The sequence below is a fragment of the Dasypus novemcinctus genome, chromosome 6, assembly GCF_030445035.2.
Source record: "Dasypus novemcinctus isolate mDasNov1 chromosome 6, mDasNov1.1.hap2, whole genome shotgun sequence".
In the NCBI taxonomy this organism is placed as follows: Eukaryota; Metazoa; Chordata; class Mammalia; order Cingulata; family Dasypodidae; genus Dasypus; species Dasypus novemcinctus.
The window spans coordinates 38930914-38951102 of NC_080678.1; the positions used below are offsets into that span (position 1 = coordinate 38930914).

Here is a 20189-nt window from a genome sequence, read left to right on the forward strand (position 1 = left end):
GTCACAAGGAGCTATGACCAGCTGGGAGAAAGGTCCCACTTGGAAAGAGGAAGAAACAAAGGAATGGAGAAGAATATTATCCAGGGACTTCAAATTTATCATTCTAATACCCTATGCCCACGCTACTTAAAGCATGATCCTAGCAGTACTGTCCTCACCTGGGAGCTTGGTGGAAAGGTAAAATATCAAGGCCCACTTCAGACTTCCTGAAACAGAATCTGTATTTTAACAAGACCCCGAAGTAGTTCATGTGGCCATCAAAGTCTGAGAAACACTCACTGTTTTGTCACAAGGATTCCATCTAATCTTTACCAAGCATGTCCCAATGGCAAGTCTGGCCAATAAGCAAAGATAGGTAACCAGGAGGAATATTGGGAGCTAAACGGCAGAACTTGGCTTGAGAGTAGAAAAGGAAGGCAGCAAGCTTCTCCCTTCCACTTCCTTAGCCTCTGTGCAAGGTCCTCATTCCTTCATCTTTTTTTTAAAGACTTACTTTCATTTATTTCTCTCCCCCTCCCCCCCAGTTGTCTGCTCTCCGTGTCTATTTGCTGTGTGTTCTTCTGTGACCGCTTCTATCCTTATCAGCAGCACCAGGAATCTGTCTCTTTTTGTTGTGTCATCCTGCTGTGTCAGCTCTCCATGTGTGCGGCGCCATTCCTGGGCAGGCTGCATTTTCTTTCGTGCTGGGCGGCTCTCCTTATGGGGCGCACTCATTGCGTGTGGGGCTCCCCTACGCGGGGGACACCCCTTGGCAGGGCACTCCTTGCGCGCATCAGCACTGTGCACGGGCCAGCTGCACACGGGTCAAGGAGGCCCAGGGTTTGAACTGCGGACCTCCCATGTGGTAGACGGACGCCCTATCCATTGGGCCAAGTCCGCTTCCCTCATTCCTTCATTTATTTACCTAACAATAGTTTACATTCTAGGCACTGAGAAAGCAGAAGCCAATGAGACAGGCAAGGTCCCTGCTCCCCTGCAGCTCACATTCTCCTGGGAGGATGAGAAAGTAAACAAGTAAACAGATAGGTAAATAAGTATGTATTGTGGTTCATGTTTTGAAGACAATTAAACATGACCATATGGTCCAGTGACAGGCTGGAGGGTCTCTGAGGAAGTGGTCAAGGTGGCGCTGAGAGCCCAGGAGAGTCGAAAGCTTGACCATCTCGAGAAAGAGTTCCAGGCAGAGGGGTCGGCAAAGGGCCGGAAGCATTGCTGCACGAGGTGCCTGAGGAGCAGAGGACAGCACACGAGCGGAGCCGCAGGGGGAGGCAGGGTGGCAGGAGATGAGTCTGGAGGGGCAGGCGGGGCTTGGGGGTTAGACAAGGTCTTTAAGTCCATTCTAAAAAGGAGTCTTCCAGAAAGGTCCTCAGCAGGGTGTGGTAGGATGAGGTATGTTTTAAAAGCATCACCCCAGTTATGGTGAAGACTGGATTATAGGGGAGGACCAATGAGGGTGAGTGGAGAGACCCCTGAGGAGGATGAATTTCCCAAGTGAGAAGTAATGGGGGGCCAGACGAGGATGGGGGCAGAACAGAAAGCAAAACAAGAGGGCAGAGCCAGGCAATGTTTTGAGGCAGCTCTGACAGGCTGCCTTGCTGTTGGCTGGATGTGAGCAGAACTGGCTGGGTTCGGGGCCGTCTGTGTGGGGTTTGAAAGCCCCGGGCCCCTCGGGAGCTCACAACAGCTGAGCCAGCAGCCCATGCACCCCGAGCTGATCTGATGGCAGCAGGGATGAGGCTGGACGTCATCTGCCCTGGTGGCCTTTGTCCCTGTTCACCAGGATCACTTAACCCACCCGAGTCTCCTGCTTTCTGGAGGCACCTTCAGCCAAGGGCCTCCTGGGTTTTTTTTTTTAATACTAGGAGAGGAGGAGAAGGTGGAGCCCAGAAGGAAAAAGAGAAAAATCCCTGAAGCAAAAGGCAAAACTCTGCAGAGTTGCTCCAGGAAGCCTCGTAAAACAGCCCAAGCGGGGAGCGAAGCCCCCGGGGCCAGCCTCCTGCTTCCCAGGCTCTGCCCTGGCCCTGTTTAATGAGGCTTTCCCGGGAGGGAACCAGGAAACGCAATAGGAAAACGCCCCCTGCAGAGCTCAGTGTCTTCCAGCCCACCCTGGTTCTGGCTGCAGTCACTTCAGGTGGCAGTCCTGCCAGTGACCCAGGTGATGGTTCCTCCCTGCAATATTACAGCAGCTGTCCACCTAGGGTGAGGGGCGGAAGGAGAAGACAGTGCTGGTTGTTTAACGAGAGCTGAGGCACCTGGAGGCTAGAGAAACCTTTGTGCCTGCCTCCTGCAGTCCCGCCTCCACACCTTGACTCCCACCTGCTCGGCATCTACGCCCGGGCCATTCCCCTAGATGCACCTTCTCAGTAAAAGGTCCCCTGGCAGCCCCAGCAGGCCCCGAGAGCCCTGAGGCTCCTTCACTGTTTTAAGCAAATGTGGCAAAATGTAAACAGTGGTTAAATCTGGGAGGGGGGCCCACTGATGCCTGTTATTTTCTGTATGACTGAAATTTTTCATGATGGAAAATTAACAACAGGAAAGCAAAGCTGACTGGCTGCAGGGCAGAAAAGCAGCTGGGAGGAGCCCGGATGGAGCACTGGGAGTCCCGGTTAGAACTCGAGGGCACCGATGCAAGTGAGGAATTAGGAGGGCCTGGCCGCCCACGAGGACTGATTTGCTGGATGGGATGAGATGAGATGGTGAGTGACTGAGAGAGGGTTGAAAGGAGGAGAGAGGTCCAGACAAGGATCCAGGTGTGGAACACGCTGAGGTGGGGGCACGTGCGTGGCTTCCAAAGCGGAAGAGCCGGGTCAGTTCCCGCGTGTCTCCTCTTGGTGGGAGTCAGCCTGCAGGGCAGCTGCTGTTCCCCTGTCTCTAGCCTGTCAGCACCGCGCTGAACGCGCTGACTTGCCCAGAGCAGGTGCTGGACCAATGCGGTCAGGTGCTCCCCCCACCCTCGAGTTGAAGACTGCCCCTCGCTGAGACAAGATGCCCAAGGGACGGTGAAGCCCTGCCTCAAGTCTGCCCTGGAAGCCTGAAGTGACCCAGATTGCCGACAGCCGGTGGGGCATTTTGGGGCCAGCTGCTCCCGTTCCTGGGCAAATGCCCACGGCTCAGCTATTTCTAGCAGGGACAGCTGGGGGGCAGGCACAGCCCCAGAATGGCTAGCATGGGTGGGACAGGCAGTGAAGAGCTCTGAAGAGACCCTGGAGACCCCCTGTACAGCCAGAGAAGGGGAAGGCAGGGGAGGAGACAGCCTGGGGAGCCTGCCGTCCACACCCCAGGTCGACCCACAGCACCTGAGCCCTCTTCTCTGGAGGAGCCTGGTTGATGGGCCACAGCCTGAGGGCACTGCCAGCCCCATGCCATCAGGGGGACCCCAAGCACGGCCGTGGCCCAGGGAAGGGAGAAAGCAGCCACATCTCCTCTAGAAGGGGGAAAGAGCCAGTGGCTGGTCATCGTGGGATCCTCGCCACCAGGTTGCGAAGGCTGTCATCTGATTCTAAAGTTCCATAGTGAGGGAAGTGGATTTGGCCCAACGGATAGAGTGTCAGCCTACCACAGGGAGGTCCAGGGTTCGAACCCAGGGCCTCCTTGACCCTTGTGGAGCTGGCCCATGCGCAGTGTTGATGCGCATGTTGATGCACAGTGTTGAGCCACTCCGGGAATCCCAGCTTTATGAGGAACGGCTAAGAGCCTGTGCGCCACGCCGCAGGGGCTTTTGCCTTCCTGGGGTCTGTCTTGCTTGGCCCTGGCTTATTCCCGCCAGCGTCCCCCAAGCAGGCCAATTCTCCCAGACTCCTGCTGGGGCTGCGGCATCCTGGGGGAAGTGATCCAGACAGAGAGCCCCACAGGCTGGCAAAGGCAGAACCAGAGTGAGAGGAAAAGCCCCCAGAAAGGCTGATGCAAGAAGGACACAGAGACTGCGGGGACGAAGAGCCCCGCCCAGGCAGGCTCAGAGAGACTCTGAGACCCTAGGGAGACACAGAGAGAGAGAGAGACCACCACAGGGAGAATCACAGAGAGACCCCAAGACTCACAAGTCGAGAGACAGAAATAAACAGAGACACAGAAATTCCTCTCGCTCTCTCCGTCCAGCCTAAACTCTGACCCTGCCTGGGGAGGTGGTCAGGGCAGCACCCACCTCCAGCCAGCCTGCCCCACCCGCTCCTTAGACTTCCTGGCAAGGGAGAGAAAGGAGCCCTCTCCCTTCCGAGGTGCCAGGGCCCCCCAGGCTGGCTCTGCAGTGCTTGGGCCACGTAGGGGCTGCATGAAAGGGATGGAGTGGCGTGGAGGGTTTGATTCGGCCCGTAGATTCCAGAGCAGCCTGCAGCCTGCCTCCAGCTGGTACCTGCAGCTGTGGGGCCTTGGCACACTACAAGACCTCAGTTCTCTCACCTTGGGGGAAGAAAGGAGGGTGCATGATGGCTCCTCCATCACAGGGCGGGGTGAGCGCAGTGCCGGCGCACTTCCCAGAGGGGCCTGGGATGGTGCCCAGCACACGGAGGTGTGTGGCCTCATACTGCTCCCACGTCCCACCCTTCAGCCTCCCCTGCTTCAAGGGGAACAGGTCAAGGACCATCCCTGGGCCCTGCCCTTCCAGAGCTAAAGAGAAAGGACAGAAATGAGGGAGGCCCTGGGTCTCCAAGGCTCGAGCTGGCCTGGGCCTGGGACTCAGCCCACCCGCAGGTGCACCAGCCGATGGGGTGGGGAGAGGAGCCCTGCTCTGAGCTGCTGCTAGGCCCAAGGGGGACCCTCATCTCCAGCTCTCACGTCCAGCTTCTCATGATAATTACTTAGAAAGTCTGCGCAAACTCCTCTTTCTAGTCAGATTCAGAAGAAGGAACCCAGACCACAGGGAGGCCAAAGGCCCTGCTCCTGGGAACACGGCACTTCTGTGACTGTGTCCTTTTTGAGGTGACCAGATTGGAATTTCACGGTGCTCGGCCTGAGCTGCACCTGTCTTGCCCCCTTTCTCTCATCTTCCCCCATTTCTTGGCCGTGGTCTCTCCTGCTGCCCTGTGCGCCTAGCCAGTCCATGTCTTTGTCCCCTCCCCCAAGCGGCACCGGTGTCCCCAGGGGCTCATGCGGAAAGGTTTCCCTCTGCCCTCCTACTGGGGTTCCTCTTCCAAAGGCTCCAGGACAAGGAGTGGAGTCCTGGAAATCTCGAGACAGAAACAACCCCATCCCTTGGGGAGCAAGACAGGCCGGCCTTCACCAGAGATGCCCTCAGGAGACACAGGCCGGCCACTGTCTGGGCGGGAAGAATGGCCGCTTGTCAGCAGCGGAACCTTGCTCTCAGCCGGCATCCCAGCTCCAGCCCCTGCATGGCTGCTTCCTGTTTGGGTGTGTGTACGCGCCTGTGTTTTAAAGGTTTATTATTCAACATATCTGAATATGGTCCATTTAGCCCCAAGGACAACCCCCACGCCCCCATTCCCAGCCTCCTCCTCAGCCCCCGCCAGCAGGAGCTCAGCTTCCAGCAGGCTGAACTGGCCACTTTGTCCTGCTGGGCACCAGGTAAATACCCCCTAATTACCAGAGGGAGCCAAATGCCAGCAGCGTTGAGGGCCTGCCTCCCGGCCAGCCCCAAGGCCTTAATTCATGGCAGCTTGGAGGTACCCACGACACTTTCACGGCTGGGTCAATGGTCACTCATTCCAGGCTGTGCAGACGCAGGTTCACGGGGAGGAGCGGAGCTCCCATCCTCCTCCAGAGGGGCCCAAGATGACCAGGCAAACAGCCGTCATGACAGCAACGTTCCAGGGCTGCTCCAGGCCCGGTGGTCCAGGGTCCACGTGCCTGCCGCCAGGAAAGCCCCTCACGGCTCTTTCGGCAGGCTCTGCAGTTAGAGTCATTTCACAGGGGAGCTGCTAGGACTCTCAAGGCAGGAAACTGGTAAGCTGGTACAGCTGGTAAGAGGTGGGGCTGCAGAGCAAACCCAACTATGTCCACTCGCTGAGAAAGCCTGCGCTTTCCACCTGCAAGACACTGCCCCACTTGGAAAGTTGGTTTTTTGGCCCAAGGAATACTATGGACCCTTCTGGGGAAGGGTCACCACCTACTGTGGCGGTCTCCAGGGAATGTAAAATCTCTTTTCTTGGCTCTGGTTAAGTTGAGGGTATCAAGGAAACAAGGCCAATTCTCTGACAACTCCTACAAAGGCCTGATCTGGACAAGCATCCCTGCTGCAGGGATTTCAGCCTCTAAAATCACCTGGGGGCTGAGGTCCAGCTGATGAGGGAGCTCCCTGCAGCCAGCCTCTCTTGGCCACCCTCCTGGTGGCAGGTCACCTCTGGGAGGGACACACAGATCTGTCTTCCTTCAAACAAGACCACAACACAGGCTCCCACAGCTCACGTGACTGTCTCACACACCTGGTTCCAAAAGAGCCAAAGCAAAACCAACTATGGCCTCATCTCATCAGCGGGCGGGGGGTGGGAGGACAAAGACGCCGAGCTCCCAGACCCCTGCTTGGGGAACTGTCTCAACAAGACGAGTGGGATGCCCAAGGCACAGATGGGTGGGCTACTCAGGGGCAGCACCCCATTCTGTGTTCTGCCCTGCCCTGTTTCCCTGCCAGCTGAAGGCTCGGGCTCAGGCCAAGGCTGCCGGCCTGGCTCCTCCATCCAGAACAACCCTGACTTTCCCCCTCCAGGTCTCCAGAACCAAGCACAGTGCCAGGCACACAGCTGGCACTCTCCAAGAGGTGCCAGGATTGACTTGAAATTCCTGCCTGGAGAATTAAGCTAATTCTCCCGGCTGATGGCAGCCAGGTGTGCCTTGTACATGGCTGAAGGTTTCCCAGAGCTTACATGCACACACACACAAACACACACATACATGCACACACCACTCACCTGGCTGCCACCAAAGAGCTTCCTTCCCTTCATCCTCCAGGATGGAGGGGGACACTGTCCCCCCACACACTTTCTAGCCAACTTTCCTGTTGGTTATCCAAAGAAGAGCAGATGGGAGCCTGTGGGTGCAGAGCTGAGTTTTCTAGGTCAGGCCTTTGGGTCTGGGATCAGAGAAGGAGGGAAGTGGCAGAGGCAGAAACTGCCACTCCAGGACCTCCCTGACGTGACACCCAAACACACCCTGACATGACACCCTTACACCAGGAAAATAAGGTGTACAGCAACAAGCAGTCATGCAGGTGGGCGTGATCTGACTCAGACGCTGGCCCTGGCAGAGGCAGGGAGGGAGGAGGGTGGGCAGGAGGTGTGGGCTGAGCTCCAGGAGGCAGCTCAACACAGTGAAGAAGCTGCCACCCCACCTAGCTGGGAGCTAGAGAGGAGACCTCTGCTCCTCTCACAGGCCGTCACTCTCGTACAGCTCACTGATGCAACCGGAGCTTCCTGCCCTCCTCAGCTAAAAACAGAACCAGTACTACCGGATGGCAGGCTGGAATTCCAGAGGAGAAGCCAGAGCACCTGAATTCTGGTTCTGCTGCCACTCACTGGTTGGTAGTTTTGGACAAGTCACTGCCCCTCCTAGGGCCTCGTTTCCTCATCTGTCAAATAAAGGAAGTGGACTAGATCAGAGGATGGCCAATCAGTTTCATCTCAAGATGCCATCACCAACTGATTGGTAGTAACTCCCTGAAAATACTTGTTTTTGTGTTTTAGAGAGATTAACAATGTCTGCCATGGGCATGGAATTGGAGAGAGTACCATGATCAATTAATGATGTCTGTTGTGGACATGAGATTGGAAAGTGGCAGCATGAGTGCCAGATACTTAGAGTTGTGGTAAATGATCTCTAAGGGCCTTGCGGTTGTAAAACTATACAATTCTACCCTGGATTCCCCAGTGGACATGGCCAATGATGGTTGGCAAGCACGTACCTCCCATAGTGTGATATATGCACACAGCTGGTTTCTCCCCTTACAGAAACACTCTCATCAGCCCTGCAGGACAGTCACTGGGGGAGCAAATAACCCACAAGCCCCACAGGGCCCACCCTCACAAGCCTTCACCCAGAAGCCAATAAGCAGTGTCAAGGCCAAATACTCAGAGGACTTTCTAGCTTCTCTTGCCGTTTCCCCCAGTGTCTACAAAAGAGCTTCCTTAGTGTGTGAAAATCCCACCCTGGCTCCAGGAGAGGCTGAGGGACCAGCAGAGGGCTGTGGGAAGAAGGAGATGGCCCCTTAAGCCAGGGTCTGATATGACAGCACCTTATGTTTGTTTGGGGGCAGGATGTCACTAAAGTCCCCAGGCCAGAGAGGCAGGTGCCTGGATGATCAATAGGCCATGCCCAGTGCACACAGGTGCCAAAAACACGCTTACAGACCAAGTACTCCGTCTGTCTAGGGAAAGACTAGTTAGCCAGGCAAACCTGCTGCGTGACGTGCATCCCACAGCACTGTGGCTGCTCCAGAGTACTGGACAAGCCCTCTCCTCCCTTAGCACCCAGAGGCCAGCCAGGTGCCAAGTCCGCCTCACCGCAGGTCCCGACGTGGGTGGCTCTCAGGGCCGGTGCTCACTGCTCCGCTCTTATCTCCCTTTCCGCACAGATGTGCAGAGGCCCCCCTCAGGTACGCTGTCCCTGCAGCAGCCGCCCCTCCTCCTGCCACCTCCCTCCCTCTGCTCGGAGCCAGGCCCAGACCTGCGAGGCCCCAGGCACACAAGTTTCTTCCTAAACCTGTGGGGTTGGGGATACTGCATATGAGGGAGCACTGCACGTTGGCAACCTCCATCCGCTTGGAGTGGAAAAAAATAAACCCCGTTTTCCCAGTGCCTGCTGGCCAGACACTGAGTTCCCACCTCAAGCTTGCTTCCCTGTACCATTTCTCCCCTCCTCTCCCCTCCCCAGCACTCCCTGAAGAATGGCCACTCCACGGCCCCCCTCCCCAAAATACTCTGGGCAGGACTTGCCAAAGGAAATGGTGAGAGACAGACACCAGGAGGAAGCCGGAGCTCGGCCTCAGGCTACAGGGGCAAGAGGAGGAGACGAAAGGGCAGGAGCCAGCTTCCAGGGGGAGGGGAGGGCAAGTCCAGAGCCCTGAAATCCTCACGGGGCTCCTCTGCAATCTCCCAGTTCCATCAGGTATCTGAAAGATACCTCTTTCCAGGAGCCAGGAAAAGACGTGACTAGTAATTCCTTCAACAGTGTTTTCCAAACTGGGTTGCAGAGAAGAGGGTGGGCTGGAAATTAAAGTTTGGAGATGGAAAGCTTTGCTACTGATCTGGGAAACCCTTACCACCACCATCTGCCTCTCCTGCCTGGAGGCAGACGGTGATCTCTGGCGGAAATGAAGTTTTTATTAACCTGGCACAGAAAGAAACCTCTGCCTCCAGCTGCTTTCTTCTGGAGTTAAGATTCTCAGAGCCTAATTGCTGAGGCGTCAGCTTCCCAGTCTGGAGCCTCTGTGCCCATCTCTATTCTGGGGGCTTTCTGTAGAGTGCCTCCTTACATTCTCACAATGACCCTGTGAGGCAGGTGTTTTTATTATCCCCATTACACAGATGAGAAAACTGAGGCACAGAAAGGTTAAATAAATCTCTGAAGGTTAGTAAGTGCTGGAGTGGGGGTCTTGGAACCCACGCATCCTGGTCCTGGAGTAAAAACCCTTAACCACTGTGCTCCACAACCACACAGCTCTTATTTCAGTTTCCACATGACAAGAGACCAACCCCCCCAGGGCATCTGGCCCCAGTTCATAGTTCATGTGTTTTAAGCAATATTTGAATACAAAATTACAGTTTGACAGATAATTTAGACAGATCCCTGGGGTTTGTTACAATGGGATCTATCTAACCAGTCATGTTCCACAGGAATGATCCTGGATGGTTCAGGAAACCTGAGGTAATGTGATTTTAATTAATATTTTCATTTTCTCTCATTAGATCTTCTTAATTATTTTTTTTAACCTCTGTATTTTCTGCCCTATTATAGTATAATGACCATGAGAGGCATATTTTACTTTAGACTTCCCACTTTCCCTACTTGCCCTTTAGGTGTCTTTAATTATTCCTTTTTAATTTTGAAAAAATACATGGATACTTTCTCCCTTTTAAAAAAGTAAAATATTACAGATAAAGTTAAGGTTTCTCTTTGACCAAGCCCCTGCCCCCAGCTGATGTCCCTAACTGCTCCAGAGGTAGCTCTATTATGAGTGCATCCTTCTAGATTTAAAAATACATATGTAAGCTATGTATGTACCTGCAACAACTATATCTTATTGTTGCTCTTTTTGTATAATTGCCATCATATTGTAAATATTGTTTTGAAGCTTGCATTGTTCATTCATTAACATTTCTTGGAGATCCATCCATGCATTTATATTTAGTTCAACCATCTGCTTTAACTGTTGTAAGTTTACTTAGCAACCCTCTATGGATAGTCATTTCGGTTGTTCCCGTTTCGCCATGGCAAACAATCTGGGGCTCTCTGTGCCTTCTTGGGACTGGCAACTGACCTCGAGGAAGAACAGTGCTCTCCTGTGTCCAGGAAGGGAGAGCAATCACCACCAGCTGCTGCCACACGGTGCAGAGGGCACCAAAGTTCTCTAGAATCTAGGTACAAAATCATTCTCAGAACTCAGCGAGCTAATTCCCCAAGCTTTGGCCCCCTTGCCGTTAGGTAAGGGCCAACAATCTCAAATACTACAGTGCTTCTCTCCCTGATTAAAACAGAGTACCTACAGGAGAGGCAGTTCTTCTCTCCTCTCCAATAGATAGATTCCGAGCACACATCACTATCACTCCAGTTTGACCTCAGCTGATGTCTGCTCAGGACATCAAACCCAATAAACTTCATATAAATTTAATGAATAGGAAAACTGAAGTTGTTCTTTGCCTGTAAACTGAAGACTTGGAATAAGAACTCTTCTATTCTAAAAATGCAAGTGAGTCTATAAGGCCCCTTAAAACACACCATATCACACCCTTTCCCTTATTACACATCTATTCCAAAGTCAGATATTAATCATTCAGGGATTATGGTTTTGTTCTCCCATCACCAGCCTGCTGTTTGCGAGCTGCAAAGCGAGCGTGACCCTGGAGTAGAGATATATAGGTGGGGAGTCTGAAGAGTGAATAAGGAAGAAAGATAAAAGCTCTTCAGAAGAGGTTAAGTCCTTTGGCGTAAATGAGCAAACCTGAAGAGCCCTCTTGGCTCTACCTAGAAGTGGTACAGGGGAAGCCAAAGGGCCTCTCCTGGCTCTGATCAAATATTGGCCCTGTGCACAGCTAAAAGGCCAGCAGCACCATGGAGCCATCGTTTGCAGAGCAGTTACTGTAGCCCAGCGACTTGTCGGTCAGGTTGTGAAACAACCCCACAGAGTCAGGGCTTCAGAGAGCCTTCCGGTCCTTCCTCGGTGGGGGCCAGGCTGTGATGGAGACACTTAACAGTGAAGGAGCCGGGCAAGGAAATTTGCACACGTGGGAAATGTGGTCCAGCCTCCAATAAGAAGGTAACTGAAGGTTCTCTGCAGCCCTTACCTTCTTCCTTCTCCCCTTAACTGCACCCCCAAGGAACCCAATCCCTTTACAGGCCAAGGAAAGACAGGGCTGAATGGTGGGTTACTTTTGGGAGAAACCAATTTCTACTTGGAGACCAAGCGCCTCACTCTTCCAGGTTCCAACTTTATATGTGAAATGTCCTTAGGAGCCCTCCCCGGAAACTGACTGTGTTTCCAGAGGGGGTATTTGGAGTAACTGTTGATTTGAAATGCTCCAGTGATAGGGCAAATCACGGAACACAGTCTCCCTCTTTCTGCTGATACCTAGATACTGTAGAAGGAAATGGGAGGGAGAAGGACTGGTAGGGTGGCAGGGCATTCTGGGGTGGGCACAGAGCTGGGTCAAGCCTCTGGTGTGTCCCAGCCCCAGACTGTCTAAAGCACTGCTGTCCAATAGGCCTTCCTGTGATGATGGCTCTGTTTTATATCAGTGCCAGCGCAATATGTAGCTACTTGTCACTGTGGTTGTTGAGCACTTACAATGTGGCTAGTGCACCTGAGAAACTGAATTTTTCACTGAAGTTAATTTAAACTTAAATAGTCACATATGGCTAGTGGTTACCCTATTAGACAGTACAGGTCTAAAGCCTCCATACCCAGCATTTCCCAATGGGCAGGAAGAAGGGCTGAGTTCCACACCATTGCAGAAAATCTGGGGAGAGGTCTGGGTCACCTAATCCTGGTGACCATGGATGAATTACAAGGGGTTGTAAAGGAATAAAAGCTTATTAGAATTGTATATGTACATTCATGCGTTTGTCTTGGGAGAGGATCCTTTGCTTTCATTAGAATCACGAAAGAATTCCTGATCTCAAAAGTAAAATAAGATAAAATAACTCACTGATCTGTCAGATAAAACTTACTTCTTTGGGCAAGACTGTCCCAATTCCAGAGAATAAGTTACCCCAATAATGTCTTATAATACTTTTCTGTGCAGCATTTAGAATAATATAAAATATTGTGTTTGCTTTTTTTTTTTTAAACTACAATCTTTCTTCCCTCATTAAGCTCTAAGCTCCATAGAAGTGGGGACCAGATTTGCTTTTGGCCCACCAATGTATTCCCAGAGTTTGACACACTACTTGAGGCACTTAATATTGGGTGGATTGAAGAGCCTGCTAAATACAATAAAAAAGGAACATCACTAATTATCATCCAGGTACGAGTTCTATCAAATGGGTTCACAAAGATGCTATGCTTGGCTCAAAGGTTGAACTTCAAAGAACCACCTCACCCCCTTCCCTAACTAGAGCATGATGAACCCCATGGACAAGCTGGGCCATTGTGCTTGGCCACTCCAAAGCCAGGGTCACTCTAAGCTTGCGAGTCACCTCTTGGCACACAGGAAGTGAGCCCTCCAGGCAAGAGAGAGGTGGAGGAGCTGCATTCCTTTCTCGTGAGACTCTGTAACTAGGGAGGGGGTGGGGGAAGACAGCGGAAAGGGAAGAAAAGTTCTGATTTGGGAGTTTCCGTTGGCTTCTGGACCCTCTCTGGCTCATCAATGGGTCCTTTCAGGGTTCCCTCTCCCCATCTGAGTTATCATTTCCTGTCCAAGCACACTACGCCCATTGACGGGGTATCAGCAAATCCCACCAGCTTATGCTGGAAGGACCCAAGGAGACTGGGCAGGAATTGAAGGGGGAAGACGAAGGCAGTAGGGTAAGGAGTGGCTTTCAACCCCATATTGTTGGATTAAGAGAGGATTTTGAATACAGGAAGCTGGCTCACCTCTGGCTCTTCACACAGGAAGAACATGGACAATGTGAAATCAGGTACGGGGGCAAACGTACGATCTAGTCTCTCCAGGATGGTTCATCACCGAAGGCCTAGCCCAGGAAGCAGTGGCCCTGGGTGTGAGAGGCCAGGCGCCAGTGTTTCTTCTTTGCATTTTTATTGGCCTAGACCAGGCTCACAGCCCTGAAGAAGAACCTAGAACATCTTGGCTTTTTCTTCCTATTACAGCAAGGGATGCTGCCCAACTCTGGTATCTGCCTGATACACAGGGGTATGCTACACATGTCTGTGCTACACATGTCCGTTGTACACATGTCTGTGCTACAAGACCGTCTCTCCCTGGCCATACTGAATGGTCCAGAAAGAGCATCTGACCCAAGTCAGGCCTATCCATTTGAAAGTGGAAAGAGGGTCAGCTTCTCTGCTGCTGGAACCTACAAATGTGAAATCCAGGGGCTTTTTACCGCCAAGTTCCTCAAGGTGCACAGGAATGGGTATGAAATAACAGAATCTGAGGACAGTGCCAAGAGGGAAACAGGGACAAAAGGGAGAGCAGCCTCTGCTTTTGGGTATTCCTAAGTCCCTCTGGACACTGCCTCACTGTCCTTTCCATTATCTGGTTGACTGCATAAGATTCACCGGTATATCCTTCCAACCAAGTCCCCTTTTTGCCTGAGCCAGTATGAGAGGAGGACAAACTGAAGGAGTGGGCATCAGGGGAGGTATCTGCAGTGGTGGTTGTGGGATTGAAACTGCCAAGCCTGTGTAAACACAACTATGTATGTTAGAGACATGCACGTGTTCAACCAGTGAGGCGAGGACCTTATTTGATTAGACAGACACAGTGGAATGCCCAGTTTGTGTCTGTAGCTCACAAAATTGCTTCTTTTCTGTTTCAGTTTTCTCTGTGTTTGCTTTTCTTTGCCTGCAACAATGAGGTGGCTTGTGCCTCACCCTGAATGTTTATAGACAAGTCTGCTCATGCACACAGCACCCGTGGCCATCCACCCCACCGCCTCCACCATTGTTTCCTAGCCTCTCAGTGAAGAAGTGACAAAGCACGACTGTTAAGATCATCTGAGGAAGCCAACAAAGCCCTAAGTGTCTGCTGCAATATTCAGGACTGAGACAAGGCCAGCTCCATTGTCAGGCTTCCCTCATCTGCCCTTCTCCAACCTACTCGGACCCTCTGAGCTGTGGCGGGGTGCTCTCTGGATCAGTGAGAAGAAGAGAGAGGCCAGCCCGTCAGAAACGCGGGGCACATGGGTGGAACCGTGCACCACTTGAGCTCAGACCAACTTACCTGCAGGTCAAAGAACTTGCTGTACCTCCGGTAGATGGTCTGGGAGGTGGAGTCGGACCAGGTCACGTTGATGATGTACACCTACAGGAAAAGGGAAAAGCAGATGAGGTGACCACGGCTGGGCATCAAGCTGTGCCTGACATCATTTCATGTGACTGTTGGTGCTCCATGGCCAAGATGATTTTTTTCCATCTCTGTCCCTAGGGCAGTTCAGGTACAATGGCGGGGGTGGGGGAGTACACATAAATGTGCAAACAAAGTATGTAAATAAGTGCATAAATATATATATACACATATATAGATGTACACATACACACATTTATCTAGAGGGTAGTCAATAAAATGCTCTCCTAAGGATAATTATCTTAGGAGGGTAGGTTTACAAGAGGATTTAATCTCTTTCTTTTTGTTTATATGCATTTTATACAATGAACACACTTTATTGAGCCATTAACATTTTTTTAAGAAAGCTAATCTCCACTAGATCAGTGGTTCTCAAACTTTCCACTGGGGGGCTTCTCAAAAATGCAGGTGCCTGGGTGCCACCCTCAGACAGTCTGTATAAGTAGGCCTGGGTTTGGGGGGCTCAGGCATCTATATTTTTAACAAACACCCCAGGTTATTTTGCTGCAGTTAAGCCTCAGATATCACTCAGAAAAAACACTTGGGGGGACAACAAAGATTTCAGATGTGTGTGAGTCACTCTCAGTACCTCAAGTCTTAGCTCAGCATCGGGCATGGAGCAGGAGCTCAGGAAACATTTTGTTACATTGAGGGCCCATCTCTCTCGATGAGATATGGACCAGCAGGGAAAATGTTAGCACATGAGCCATTTGCAACTTTTTCTCTTTGGGCCCTTCACAACGAAGACCTTTCCGGGGCCATTTTCACCCATTTCCAAAGCTTGCTCAGGGTCCCTAGGGCCTTGGCCTCGAGCCCCTCTGGAAGCCTGGCCTGCTCTGGAGACAGGCAGGACCTCTGAATGGAGAAGGGGAGAAAGCCCCCTGTCACACACTCTGGCTTACTTCTCCCACTCTTTCTGTCCCTTTTACCTGAACCCATGACAGAGACACACCCTCTTAGGAGAGGCATAAATTAGAGGCACAGGTCCCTTCACCCAGCTTCAAGGCAATTGTGAGGAATCCCTACTCTGGAGCCTGTTGTGATGTCTCCAGCTACATAGTTAAGGGACAGAACTGGTGGCAAGACCTCTGCCTCTCCTCCTCCCTCAGGAAAGAGTGAGTGCCACAGATCTACAGTGGTGACCCCTGCCAGCATTGTTGGACAGCTTGGTAAAGATTTAGACTCCTGGTCCTGCCCAGGGGTCCTCCTCAGTAGGTCCAGGGGGCTCCACAGTGAGGAGAACAAAATGGCCAAAGAAGTCACAATAAGAAGGAAGGAACATTCACAAAGAGGAAGACACCTTGGCATCTAACTGGCTGACTTCACCAAGAGGACTGGGCAGGGTTTTTGTTTTGTTTTGTTTTTAGGAGGTACTGGGGATTGAACCCAGGACCTCGTACATGGGAAGCAGGTGCTCAACCACTGAGCATCTGCTCCCCTGGGCAGGGTTTTCTGTTTTTTGTTTTTTTCTTTTCTTTTCTTTTTAAATTATCATTTTTAAAAGTTAACAGCTCACACAAAACATTACATTAAAAAATATAAGAGGTTCCCATATACCCCACACGCATACCCCCACTCTCATCAATTTTTTAAATTGTATTTTTTTGAAGATACATAGACCACAAAAAATGTTATATTAAAAAAAAATAAGAAGTTCTCATATACCCCTCATCCCCCCTCACCCCACTCCTTCCACACCAACAACCTCTTTCATTATTGTGGCACATTCATTGCATTTGGTGAATACGTTTTGGAGCACTGCTGCACCACATGGATAATAGTTTACACTGTAGTTTACACTCTCCCCCAGTATATTCAGTGGGTTATGGCAGGATATATAATGTTTAGCATCTGTCCCTACAATATAATTTAGGACAACTCCAAGTCCCGAAAATGCCCCCACATCACATCTCTTCTTCCCTCTCCCTGCCCTCAGCAACTACCGTGGCCACTTTCTCCACATCAATATTACAATTTCTTCCATTACTAGTCACAATAATTCATAGTAGAATATCAGTAAGTCCACTCTAATTCATATTTTATTTCTCCATTCTGTGGATCTTGGGATGGTGATGTCCACTCCACCTCTATATCGAGAGGGGGCTTAGATTCCACATGGGTGATGAATGCAATTCTCCTGCTTGCAGTTGTAGGCACTCTCAGTTCCTGGTGTGGTGGCTGACCATCTTCACCTCCCTGTTAGCTGACCTGGGTAATTCCAGTGAACCAGAGAGTAGGAGTTGCAACTCTGCTGAGGCTCAGGGCCCAGCTGGCACATAGACAGTCCAGAGAGTCAAGTCTCCTGAGCATACACCAACCCTAGGGCAAACAACAGGTTTAATAAAAGTGACAGAAGAGGCATGTGTAGAAAGGTCGCATCTGAGTCCAACTCGATCACACTCAGGCACACAAATTCCAAAGTAGGGTTCACTGACATGGCACTGAACTCCAGAGCCACCTGCCATGACCATAGAACCTGTGGTCTCGGTAGCCCTCAAGAGAACTAGTTCCTGGGGTTGTATCTACTTTGGGCAGGGTTTTAAATGCAGGGTGGTGAGGGTTTGTGTTTGACTCCTCAGTTAGTAAACAAGGAAATGATTCCTGAATCCAATCCCTTCTCCTCCCCTATCTCTAGGTCTCAGAGCAATTTGTCCAACTCTATGTTTGTTCTGAAATGCAACCAAGAGCCAAAAGCCAAGAAAATGGGACATTTATGATAAAGAAAAACATAAAGTCAAAGGTTATCCCCATCATAGCAAGCCCCAAATGACCTGTTGACCAGTATTATAACAAGTTGACAGAGATATACTTGCATTTATATCCTGTATTAACATATATCTCACATAATAAATTGCAGGAACCATTTAGTTAATGGTCACTACAAGATAGCACAGTGTAAAGCATTTATATACATTAGTTTGCTTAATCCTCAGCCCAGTGTCATCACTACTTTGTATAGGAGAAAGGTGAGGATCAGAGAGGCTAAGTAACTTGTCCAAGGTCACACACTAGTAAAATATGGAGTAAAGGACTTGAACCCACCTCTCGCTGAGTCCCATGCCCATGCTCTTAACCACACTGGACTACCTCCCTATATGTCCAGTTAGGAGTGTGGATATTTAAATAAAACTACTCCAATAGGATTTTTAAATAAAACTACACCATCAGGACTGAACAAAGATTTGAGTTGTCTGAGAAGTCTGTACATCCCTTACTTAGTGGAAGATGGGGACGTAAAGGCAACAAACTCTGAGTCTGAGACCAGGAAGGGACTGAACTTGGGGACCCAGTCAGAAGTCAAGGGTGAGGAATGCTACAAAACCAGAGCAACGCAGAGGAAACCCTCGTACACAACATGGTCGCCGACTGTGCAGGGGTGGTCTGGGACTTCCGTAGGGGTTGTTACCCACTTCACCCGGTAGCTGACTCCCAGCTCCTTGACTTCTAAGTCCTGTAACATCTTCCCCTCCCCACTTGCATCGGCCCTTCCTGCCAGGCCCCACGATGGGGAGTAGATGCTGGGGATGCCCCGGGTGCAGCCTTCCTGACGTCGGTCCTGGCTGCCGCTGCTGCTGCTGAGTGGTGAGGAGGCCCCACCATGTGGTCTTGCCCTTGGGAGCCTGCTGCTGGCTTCCAGGCCATTAGACAGCAGCCTGGAGGAAGGACGTGACTTCACATGGCGTAACGTGACCCTCCATCCTCTCTAGGAACCAGGCTTTCCTTTGCACCCAGGGTGAATCAATCTCAGCCCCTCGTAGCTGGAGTGCGGGGGTCTAATGCACGCTGACTTTGTAGGGCCTGGCATGGTGATTTGCCAAGGGAGGGGCATGGCCGGGTAAGAAGGAGTCAGCCCCACCTAGGTTTCCCTCCCGGGGCCTTCGTCGTGGGCTGTGAGACCTCAGCCAAGCCTCTCAGGTCCTTGGTCCCCGCTCTGCACAGTGAGCACAGACCTCAAAACCGCTGGGCCTGCTCCTTGGCTGCCATCCACCCCGTTAATGGCAGAGCTGGATGGGAACTTGGACCTCCAATTCCCAGCACATGACCTGAGCTTGCCCTCCTTAGAAAGGTCCTTTCTTCCTTTACTCTTCAAAAGAGTTTGAAAAGTCATGGGGAGTCTTCCCCATCTGTCCCCTTACCTGAACCCAGAGAAACAGCCAGATGTCAGCCAAACTCCTGGAGGAACACCTTGAATGCAGAGGGAAGTGGTGACAGTTATCCGTGTGACTGCCAACCACAGCCACCACTTACATTTTGGCTCCTCTGCACACGGCCATATCTCCCCAAACAAAAGCATTTCTTTCCTGTTGGGCAAAGGACTGCCCCTGCTAACATCATGCCCCTTCTTCCTAAACCCTGAGTGAACAAGAGGATGCCTTAAGAATGGGGAGGGGTGGGAAATGAATCCCCATTCCCAGATTTTCCCAAACTTGTGGGATTTGCCAAAGGCCTCCCAGCCTACCCTCCTGGACAAATCGCCTACATCCTAGCTTGAAATCATCAGACACCTCCTGCAGATACAGTCTCCAGGCTCCTTTCCCTCGTTCGGACAGGAGGTTTGTCTGCTTTCTCCCTCGATTACTTCCTTGGGCATCCTTGATTATCGCTCCAGATGAGGGATGGTGTAGCAGTTTGATATGGTTATGAATTCCAAAAACAGATATTGGATTATGTTTGTAATCTGGTCTCTTACTGGGAATGATTGAGTTATGATTAGGGTTTTGATTCGGCCATGCCACTAAGGGGTGGGGACTCACAGAAAAAAGGCATGACAAAGGGCAGAGTCAGAGCTTTCCATGCAAGGGTTTTTGACGTTGGAGTTTGATGCTGAAGTCTTAAGCTGGAGCCCCAGGGAAAGAGACAGAGCTGTTCACCTGATAGTCTACAGCTGACCTTGTGGAGAAAACAGGAGCTGAGCCCAGAGGAACCCAGGAAGCCTGAACCCTCACAGACGTCAGCAGCCATCTTGCTCTAACATGTGAAAATAGACTTTGGTGAGGGAAGTAACTTAGGCTTTATGGCCTGGTATCTGTAAGCTCCTACCCCAAATAAATACCCTTTATAAAAACCAACCAATTTCTGGTATTTTGCATCAGCACCCCTTTGGCTGACTAATACAGATGGATGCAGACAGAATTCCTGCTAGCCCCCACTCCTGCCTGACATCAGTTTCTCAAGACTCCCTGAACTGGCCCAGCTGGAAACTCTAGAGATAAAACACAGAGAAAGAGCAAGTGAAGGGGAAGAGGGCCAGGGCAGAGGTCATCTGAGAAAGCCAGCTTTGTTTACCAAGACCTGCCTCAGGCCGAGATAAACTTGCCTCCAGCCACTGGGAGCAGGCCGATAGCATTACCGGCAGCTGGGTCTCAAGAAAGGCTTAGTGATTAAACATCCTGCTTCCAAACACTTTGCTTTGGGTTATGTTTCCCGGGTGGAGTTTCCCTTCCTCCTGGATTTTTAAAAGCAAGGATTCTATTTCCCCATCTCCGGTCATTTCAGGCAGATGGGAGGCATCTACAAAGCCTCGCTGTGGACCAGCAAGTCCTTCCAACTTCCCCTGGGTGAACT

At 51.2% G+C, this 20189-nt stretch overlaps 1 protein-coding gene across 4 annotated transcripts in view; it reads right to left on the bottom strand.

Moving 5' to 3' along the window:
- Positions 1 to 20189, bottom strand: part of SH3PXD2A (SH3 and PX domains 2A) — a 238317-nt gene that overhangs the window by 165877 nt on the left and 52251 nt on the right. For all 4 annotated transcript variants that reach the window (XM_058298626.2, XM_058298624.2, XM_058298625.2 and 1 more), the window contains exon 2: positions 14502 to 14582. In XM_058298626.2, the coding sequence (XP_058154609.1) occupies positions 14502 to 14582 (81 nt within the window). The remainder of the gene's footprint in view (positions 1 to 14501; positions 14583 to 20189) is intronic.